The following is a 10,550-nucleotide window of genomic DNA, read 5'->3' as shown; positions in this document are numbered from 1 at the left end:
CTTTGTAAGTTGTCTTGGCTCACTTCCTTCTTCTACAACAATTAGCTGAGATCTTCCATTTCTCTCATTGTCCCGAATGCCAACAGCAACTTGAGTAGCCTTCAGACGCTCAAATTTATTGCATGTTGAGCCACACCACTGGTAAATTTCCTAGAATAAATGAGAACAGATACTTCAGCCATCAGAATCAACATAGGGCAGAATTATGAAATACTTTAGAGCTGTTACTAAAACACAAAGGGCTAGACTGTCAGGTTGTGTAAGTCAGCACAACACCATTGAATTTAATGGAGTTATCCCAAATTATACCAGCTGAGGATCTGGATCAAAGACTGTTTCCATGTCATATAGACTAGTGCTATAACTGAAGTATTCATTTAGCCTCACTCACCATCGTTTCTATGCGCTAAGGCTGGGGTTTGGTTCAGACGTGCAAAAATCTTGCTGTTTATCTGAAGCTTATCTAAACAAGCTGAATCTCTTGAGTTTCTTCATGAGAAATTTCTTCCCCAACCTCAGAAATGAAATTTCTAGTACTACTTCTTCCAATGAGGAACACTCAGAGTTCAGCCCCTCTTACGGGACTGTCAAGGCTGAATCCCCACTCTGGCACTTTGAGTGCGGAAGTGGGGGTGGGGAGGCCGCAAGGTTTCTAAAAATTAATACTGGCCACTCCAGGCTTGTATTAAATTCCCAAGGTTACAGCTTTTCTCTGATCTTGGATTGGTAGATTCTGCCACCACCCAAGTGCAGGACCCCTTTGAGAGCCTAGGAGGGTACACTTGGGAATTCCTTTCTATGGGGTCCCTCAAGCCCTTTCACCCCCGCCCCCTTTGAGGAAGAGCTGAGAAAGAGAAAGAAAAAGAAAAAAAAGAAGGAAATCAGCTGTTGTCACCAGCTAATTAAACAACATGTGCACAAACCTCTTAAGACACAAAAATCCAATTCTGTTCTTTAAAAAGGTAAATTTTATTAATTAAAAAAAAGAAAGAAAATACATCTGGGAACTGAGGCTATTGCTAGATTTTAAAAGAGCAGCTACAAGAATTAAGCACCATGAATAGCTTTCTTGAGGTTCAGCTTAAAGGTTACAAGCAAAACAAAAGCACCTGGGGGTCAGCACAGAGGAATCCACAAGCCATAACAAATAAAAGGAATAAATCTAATCGTGTCTTCCTAGACATTTCCTGATCGACTTAAATATCTGGGGGTTTAAATGAGTAATTTCTAGGTATGATACTGATGATTTTTTCATACCTGGCCCAAGCTTCTTACAGCATAGCTGCTGCTCTGTCCGCCTCTCCCCGGGAGAACAGACAGACAGACAAAAGGGGAGACTTTTCAATTTTAAAAAGTTCTAGCCTTCCCATTGGCTCTTTTGGCCAGGTGCCCACTCACTTCCTTTTACCTATGCATAGCAGTGAGACTTTTTAACCCCTTTTTAACCCCAATTAGAGAACAGCTACTAAGAGGGATATTATAGCCACTGGCTGGTTGGGTGTCCATAAAAGGGAGCCCCCACAACTCCCCCTTTCATTTATCACAGGGACTTTGACAGTTCCAGTTCTGATTTCAGCCAGAAACCAGAGCCAAAGAAACCTCACCCAAACATTTCAGAATTTTGAGTCTGGTTCTCAAAAATGGACAAAAGTCCTTCAATTTGGTCTGTTAATTCCCGTTTTGGGGACCCTTCTTTTTAGATTGCTATTCTCGTGTAAGCCCACTCCTGCTTTGACCCATCACTAAAGTTGGGGTCACTCAAAGGCACTTCCAAGAGCAAATGCATATTCGCCTTCAATAAAGCTTTTCTGAATTGGGGAGTTTCCTCACCAGCGTTCTGATCCAAAACCACGTGAAGTCAATGCAAAGACTCTCATTGAGTCTAGGTCAGGCCCTAGGCAGGCCCTTCCAGGATCTAGTTATCACTATGGGGATCCTTCAATTGACAGCCTCACAATGATTAACGTTTGTTTAGAGCATCTGAAACGTTTCACAAGTCAGATTCTCTATCCTAGATGCAGACTATGTGTCGAGATAAAGAAAACAGATTTAGGTCTTTGAAGTACTTGCTGAAAACATAGGCAGAATAGAAGAGGGTGAAGAAATTCTGGAGGTTGAACTGGAAGGAGCTAGTCAAAAGGGAATCAATCAGTTAGTATTTCTAGTTTGTTTTTTCTCCATTTCTTTTTGGACAGTGTTAATTTGAAGAAAAAAAATTCTTCAATAATTCTACAGGGACTTCAATACAGTAGCAATGGCAAAAGCTACACAATATACACATCACATTTTTAAGAACAAGGATCATCACTAAATAATTAATATTTTCATCTTTCAAAAAGGAGGTTAAACAATTGACTGAGCAGGCTGGTGTCTCTGGATATGGTACAAATAGTAAGAGAGGCACTGTTTGTCGGTACTTTCATGTGTAAATAACTGGTTTGTAAAGTTTAGGTCAATATAATAAAAATAATGTGGCCCAATTTTTTTAATCACAATTTTAAACTCTTCCTTGCACATTGCCTCTATAACTCCCATGGAAGAGTTGTAGTCACAGAAGTATCAGTTTCAGACAAGTGGGTTATGAAATATTTCTTCTTCATGCAAGTCAATGCAAGTACCTTCTTGTAAATGCTAACTTGCTATGTGTAGAACAGGCAGTAGATAACCTACTCAAAGCTTATTTCAAATGTCTGTCTTTAACTGATTAAAGGAAACTAAAATATATGTGATCTCACTCCCTTACCCACCAAGTGGTTACCTATGTTTGGAATCTGCCATCAACATCTGTTGTAGGCTTTCATTAAGAGTAGAGGTAATCTACAACCAGAAGCACAAATCTGGATCTCTTCAAATTTCAAGGGGCTCATTTTTGAATCTCCATATCTTTGAACCTGCCTTTATAATTTTGATCCTAGGTCTGAGTCAAAAGCAGATGGGCCTGTTTTCCCCATTCTGGTTTGGAGGTGTATTTTGTGAGCTATCCACAGTCTGGGGCCAAAATCTTGGCTTCAAATTTGGCTAGATCTAATCTGATTCAAATAGTGCCTTCTTGACCCATCTTTAAAACAAGATTTTGTTATGAAGTATTCTAACTGTGTATCAAGAGAAGTCAGATAAAGTTATTGTTTAGAACTGTGCTACACTGAGGCTACGTCTTCACTATGGGGGGGTCGATTTAAAATACGCAAATTCAGCTATGAGAATAGCGTAGCTGAATTCAACGTATCGGAGCCGACTTACCCCTCTGTGAGGACGGCGGCAAATCGACCTCCGCGGCTCCCCCGACAACGGCGCTTACTCCTACCTCTGCTGGGTGGAGTACAAGCGTCAATTCGGGGATCGATTGTCGCGTCCCGGTGAGACACAATAATTCGATCCCCGAGAGATCGATTTCTACCCACCGATTCAGGCGGGTAGCGTAGACGTAGCCTGAGTATAGGTAGGCTCGGAAGGATTATATTTTTATTGGTAAATTTCAGTAAACGTCAATTTCACTGTACACAAAGAAACAGATGAAAAAAAATGATTGATAGGAGGCAAAGAAACAAAAATGCTGGTTGAGATCTTATTAAAGTTTGATTTAAGGATATTTACTTTTTATACTTTGACAAATGTTGTTTACAATTTGTGTTTTAGCAGTTACAAAGCTTTAACTTTTTGAAATCAATGTCTACTGTCATTAAATAATTAACTGACCCTTCTGTTGCCTGCCTCCCATATTTTCTTGCAACTGTGCACATTTTGAAAAAAATGATAAAGAAAAAATGCTTTAAAACAAACATTTATATCATCCATCAAAATTATTCAAAGAAATTGAATTCTGCCAAACCTAAGTATAGAGTAAAAACCATTGCAAATCCAGTCTCATTTACCATATTTTTTATTCAAAAACAACTAAGGGTGAGGTTAGGAAATCAGGGATGTCTTAGAAAGACCATGTAGCATCCACTTAATTAACCCCATTCAACAAATGTAGGCAAAACATTTACCAAAGCCAAAAATATTAGAAGGATGTACACCTCTACCCCGATATAACGCGACCCAATATAACACGAATTCAGATATAACGTGGTAAAGCAGTGCTCCGGGAGGGCGGGGCTGTGCACTCCGGCGGATCAAAGCAAGTTCAATATAACGCAGTTTCACCTATAACACGGTAAGATTTTTTGGCTCCCGAGGACAGCGTTATATCGTGGTAGAGGTGTATTAAAAACATAAATACTGAACAAATAAGGTGTACCTAATGAACGACAGAGAAAAGACACTGGGACTTAGTAAAGCATAAGGTAATAAACCAATACTGAGAAACAAATATTTTTCCTTTGTAATCATACTGCATAAAATTAATGCTTGTTGTAAACAAATATGACAACGCATATGAAGATAGCAGGAGATCTCAAATGGAGTGTTTAGTGTTGTTTTATTGCTCATTCATTGAATGGAGGAGAGAGAGAGAGGAGCTATAAACAAGAAGTCTCTTCTCAGAAATCCTTCGCACACCTATAACTCCATTCACCTTTTTATTTTCTTCCTAAAATCTCATTTATTTTAGGTCTTGTCTACACAGAGCTATTCCAGTTTAACTGTTCCATTTGGGCACTCTATTCCAGAATAACATTGATTTTATTCCAGAATAATTACTTGGCTTTGTGAATGGAGTAATTACTGTGGAATAAAGACACTTTTTTCTGGAATAGTGTCCGCATGGGGAGTTATTCTGAAATAGCAATTGTGGAATAGTTTTTTTTGCAATAGCTATGCCAATCAAATTGATCAGTTTGTAAACAGGGCCTCAGTGATGGACAGATCTCAAAAGACTTAGAATTTGGTTCTGAGAAGCACCCAGAAGTTCACTTCTTCATCCAAATTTCTTAGATCTGCAGAACCCAACTGGAAATCTTGTAAGAAGTCTCACCTGCAAGATCTTTGGTACTACTACGAATTAGGCTGCAAACTCTGGGGGAAAAAAATAGTCTCATCATTTCAATACTGCTGGTTTTCTCACAAGAAGCAGAACCATGGAGGTCCAGATACTAAAAAGAGAGAAGTACCAAACTTTTTGAAACTTCAGCAAAGGTTTGCTTTAAGTTTAAGTGAAAGATAAAGGAACTATAATTTTATCCAAATTGTTTCCCCCTGATCTGTTTCTCATGTATTTTTGATTTTTTTCCTAAATTCTCAAAGACTTTCTGGGTGCATATATACCTATTGTTCATATTATATTTCTGCAGAAGTGAAACACTCAAACACATATTTCAGGCTTACTTTTCATTCTCATCTTCCTTTTCTCTTTTATTAGAGCATAAGCTTTCGTGGACTACAGCCCACTTCTTCGGATGCATATTAAGAAGTGGGCTGTAGTCCACGAAAGCTTATGCTCTAATAAATTTGTTAGTCTCTAAAGTGCCACAAGTACTCCTGTTCTTCTTTTTGCAGATACAAACTAACACGGCTGTTACTCTGAACTTTTCTCTTTGTTGCTCCCAATTTAGCTGATTTCAAACATCAGCAACACATGCTGGGACCACTGAAGATGTATCAGCAATAAATAAGAGTTTGTTATTTCTCGCGAGATATAGAAGCAATAAGGAGGAGAAATAAAATCTGTTTCTACAAAATTAACTGGAGAGATTAAGGAAGTCTTGCCTTATCACTGTGTGCTTTGCAAGTTGAAAGAATCTCTCTCCAGCACGTTCATTAAGGTTAAAGTTCACCAGGTTTCTACTACACTACATACGAGTAATATTCTTTGCACCTTGACTCTCTCTTCTTTAAATAAACAATACCTAGCTGTGTGAAGTCCAGTCTTGGAGGATGACTGGCAGCTCTATAAATATATACTACAATATTAACAATACTGACACTGAACTGTCATTTGCATTTAAAAAAATAAGGCCAAGATTATCAAAAGTGACTAATGATTTGGGGTGCCATCTTAATGCATCTTAAGGGGACCTGGTTTTCAGCACATTCTGAAAACCAAGCCCCTTTAAGGCTGAAGTGAGACACCCAAAAATCGAGGTACCTTAAATCACTTTTGACAAAATCTTGGCCCCAGTTTCTTCCAGTGGAATTAACATGGCTGACTGTATTTTGTTTTTTATTTGTATGGAATTAAACCTAATATGTACGTGGTGAGCCCAGGGAAGGTATTTTTTTTCTAAAAGCGGGACACAATGGTTTGATGACCCCATATGTTAAATCTGTGGAATGGGCTTCTGTGGGAGGAAATCTCCACAAAGAGATCTCCTTTAGATCCTCTCATATCATCCCATTAGGCAGACATGATATTTGCAAACCTCCACCCAGCCCAGCCCAGCCCAGGGAAAACACTAGGGTTATATATACAGTGTAATTAAACACTCACAGCTGGCCTGTGTTAGCTGACTCTGGCTCACAGGGCTCGGGCTATAGGGATGTAAAACTGCAGGTGCAGACGTCTAGTCTGAGGTTGCAGCCCAGGCTCTGGAACAGTCCCCCCACATAGGGTCCCAGAGCTTGAGCTCCAGCCCTGGCCTGAACATCTACACTGCAATTTTACAGCCCCACAAGCTCGACTCAGCTGACACAGGCCAGCCACGGGTGTTTAATTGCAAGGTAGATATATCCTAGAAAGCCAGCTCCATCTGCAGAGATATCCTTTTCATCTGCACCCACCTACATGAATGGATGGAAAATTTGATGGGACAAGCAGTGATTAGGACTGCCCCAATAGAAAGGGGGAGGAAAGCACTCACTGGGCAATGCAGGGGATGCACTCCGGAGGTTCTAGCCACCCATTTAACCAGCTGGGGAAGGAGGGAAGCAGATTGGTGTGTGTCCCCCCCCATTAATTTAAAGCCTAGCCTGGGACATTGAGGGGATGGGTGGGAAGGGAGGCTTTTTGCTCTATTTCAGCAGCAGCAAGGTTACTTTTTGGGTTCCCCAGATCCAGGATTCCTAATTTTTTCCCCCCAGGATTTTTTTAAGTTCCCAGTTCCAGGATGCCAGGAGAAGGAAAATCGAGGCAGCTTCTGCACCCAGTAGAGGCAGCATGTGAAGAGAAAAGTAGAAGCTCTGGGATCCCTCTTCCTGCTTGTGGGGCTGCACCCTGTCAAAGGGGTCTTTGTCCTGCCACAGGGGTTGTACTCCTGGTCCCCAAGCTGGCAGCACAGCCCATTGAGGAGAAGAAGCCATGTTGAGGGGAGGGAGTTGATGTGGCTGGCTCCAGGCCTCCAGGGCCTTCAGCTGAGCCTGGGCACGCTACTGCTGCCCCCGTCCATCTGCTCACAAGAGAGAGGGATGAGGGCCATGCTGCTACTGAGGGTGCCCGCTCCAGGAGCTGCTCGACTGGGACTCGGCCTGCGGCTGAGTCCCCTCCCCACCACTTCAGCTCATGGGGTGAGGGGCTACGTCAGGGCCCCCGTGATGAGGAAGCTAGTGCAGGGATGGCCTTGGGCCATTCCCCCATTCGCGCAGTGGGACCAAGCCTGTAGCTGCAGGGTGTCCTGGGATATGGGGCCGGCAGCAGCAGTGGCTGCCTCTCTGGCAGTGGCCCCTTCCTGTGCTGCCACAGCAGGAGTCTGTTGTGCTTGGGGAAGAAAGACCATAGAAGGGGACAGGGCTTCTAGAAGGGCTTCTCATGGCCTGGAAGGGGCCAATCCAGCCCTCCCGGATGCATTAAGGGGTGGTTTCCCCTGGGGTGGGGGTGAGGGTTTCTTTCCGTAGTTTTGCCAGGGCATTGTGGGCCTACGCTCGCTGCCCGGTGGGGAAGAGAGATTCTCGGTTTCCACAAGACTTTACAGCGGAGAGGCCAGCTAGCATGGCCCCAATGCTGAGAAAGCGTTACCGGAGGTCGGGAGCTAGAGGATGAACACCTCATGACCATTGCTGGAAACGTTCATCTTACAGTAGGTAGTGAATTAGGTGATGGGCACCTCCCCGCCAGGTGGGAGCCCAAATCCCATTCACAGGGGTCTGAGTCTGTGGGAAGCGAGGGTCTCAACCTGACTGAGGTTGATTTGGAGGATGAAGAGGGTGAGACTGTCTCTGGGTTGTGCCTCTCTCTCCTTTAGCCAGCAGGGAGGCCAGCTGAGGCCCCTGGGTTCCAAGAATGGGGGTCAATGGCCCCCAGTAGGGGAAGGCACTGGCTGTGGTGTGCTGTGCACCGTGCCAGAGGTAGCCACCCAGCTCCCACCTACCTTGGCCATGCCATCTAATGCACAGGCTTTGAGATGATTTGGCAAGATTGTTGGCCTTGGCTGCCCAGATGGAGGAGCAACACTGTCACAGGTTTGGGGTGGGGTCAGTGTTCCACAGTAGGCCATTGAGCTACCAGGGCAGGAGACCCCCACCCCCTAATCTCCCGGAACAGCACACCTCTTGGGGCTTCAGGTACTGTAACAGTTTCTAACAAGGTACAAGTGGGTGATACAGGTGCCAAAGCTCAGGGATATGCTGAACCTGACTGGCCTGTTAGGACTCATTTATCTAAAGTGGCAAAGGAAAAATATGGAAAGAGCAGTTTGTGGAGTTGTTCCTCCTACTTTTTCCATGAGGATCTGGCTGAGGACACGGGGGAAAAAAGGAAAAAAAGGATGAAGACAAGCCCCAGGTAGCCCAGACCCTTAAGAATCGGACTGTCATTTCACATACATGAGAGTATAATTTGTGAGAGAAACCCTGGGAGGAGTGTTTATGAGAACATAATTGCAAGGGTTCACACTACATAGGGGTGCATGGCATGGGTAAGGTACAAAAAGGAGTTTAGACAGAGAGTGGCAGAAGTCAGAATTGTCATGGGGGAAAAAGAACTAAGATCTCTGGCTTGGCCATCCTGCCCAGCTGTTTTTCCAGACTGTGGACTGCCAGTGCCAAGCCACAAGTCCCAATTGCGGATATCAGTGTTAGGGACCAAGATTGAGGTGGTCTGGCCTAATATTCAGAGCTGGTATCCACGTAGGGGAACAAAGCCAAAGGTCAGCAGCAGAGTCAACTGCCAATTACCAGATCCAAGAGTCAAGCCTGAATCAGAACTAGGAATCGAAGCTGAGAGTTGGAGCCAGGGTCAGATACTATAGCATCCTCAGCTGCTATAAATCAATATAACTCAGTTGACATCAGTGGAACCTGTCATTTACATCAGGTAAGGATATGGTCCACTGTTTCTACTAGCTCAAATATAAAAATTCTATACTACTTCCCTGAAGAGAATCACCTAAACAACTGAAGTCTTGAAGCACAAAACCAAGCAAATATTATCCAGGATATTATACACTTGTGCTTCTAGTCTAATTAGTGTGTACAGAAAATTAAAATATAAATATGAATATATTTTTAATACTATTCCATATATACAGCAACTTATGTGATCCTTTTCAATTTCCATTATTAAAAATCACTATAAGGACACAGTACACATGATGGACTAGCAGCCTCCAACTTAATTTAAATTGATTTAGTAAAAAAAAGATGATTGCAAGAAAGCATACAAAAACATGTTAGTGGGTTTTGCAACAGTCCAGTTTTACAAAAAACAATGGGATTCAATTTGAAATTTGTGGAAGAAAACAATACGACCATAAAAAAAGAGTTAGCCCTAGATTGTCGAGCTTGTCAATCAATTTTCAAGTTTTAGAATGTTCTTAGTCAAGTGAGAGGCCCAGGAAGAGGTGAGGGAGTTCACACAGGAAATGAATACATTAGGGACCAAGATAGTGCAGTAGATAGTCAGGGTTCCTGGGTCTTATTCTTAGCCTTTCAGTGGTTAGCTGAGCAACCTCAAGCAAGTTAATCACTCTATTTCAATTGAGTCATCTGTCGAATGGATGATACATACTGCGCCAATCACACAGGAGTGTTGTGAAAATTAATTTGTGTGTTTTGCGTTCAAAGTATTATTTTTTACTATCTCCATCTAAGCAGCAGAATTAGAATATACATTAAAGATTTATGCAATATAAAATATTGTTTATAGGAAAAATGTTACATGCTGAACTTCAGGTACAGGATACATAATTTAACAGAATTTACTTAACCTATTTTTAGTCTTACTTTACTAGAATTATTCTGAATTGGAAGGCTGACAAATCAAATATCTGTAAGAGTGAAAATAGCCTTCAAATGCTCACTCTTCTCAAAACAGCATGTTAATTCATGTGTAATTCCTATGCTATACCCTGTTTATTTTTCAGAAGTCCATTTCTGAAATTATATTAACAGTCAGCTTGAGAGGAATCAAAATTACTATGTATGTTACAGAGGTATGTTTTGTTACTGGTATGAATAGTGCTTTATATCCATCTCTATTATATATTTTTAATGTCACTGAGGGACAAATTATCTCCTTCCTCACATTGGTGAGCAGCTATTCACATGAGCAATTTCACTGAATTCAAGTCTATAGGACTACTTGTGTGCGTAACTGTTCACCAATGCATGCATGGAGGTCATATGCTAAAATGAGAGATTCAAATCCTGCCCTGGCTGATGCAGGCAGGAGATGCCTGGATGCTGTCTCATGTTACATCTCCTGCCACAATCCTACCAGCGAGGGCAGGATTAGACTATTG

The 10,550-nt window shown here is 42.2% G+C and overlaps 1 protein-coding gene across 1 annotated transcript in view; it reads right to left on the bottom strand.

Annotated features, from left to right (window-relative positions):
- SCIN (scinderin) overlaps window positions 1-10,550 on the bottom strand; it is a 97,072-nt gene that overhangs the window by 56,925 nt on the left and 29,597 nt on the right. The window contains exon 4 of the mRNA XM_034760541.1: window positions 1-150. Within this exon, the coding sequence (XP_034616432.1) occupies window positions 1-150 (150 nt within the window). The remainder of the gene's footprint in view (window positions 151-10,550) is intronic.

This window comes from Trachemys scripta, chromosome 2 (assembly GCF_013100865.1).
Source record: "Trachemys scripta elegans isolate TJP31775 chromosome 2, CAS_Tse_1.0, whole genome shotgun sequence".
NCBI lineage: Eukaryota > Metazoa > Chordata > Testudines > Emydidae > Trachemys > Trachemys scripta.
Note: the sequence above shows the minus strand (reverse complement) of the source record. Positions and strands in the feature narration are given on the sequence as shown.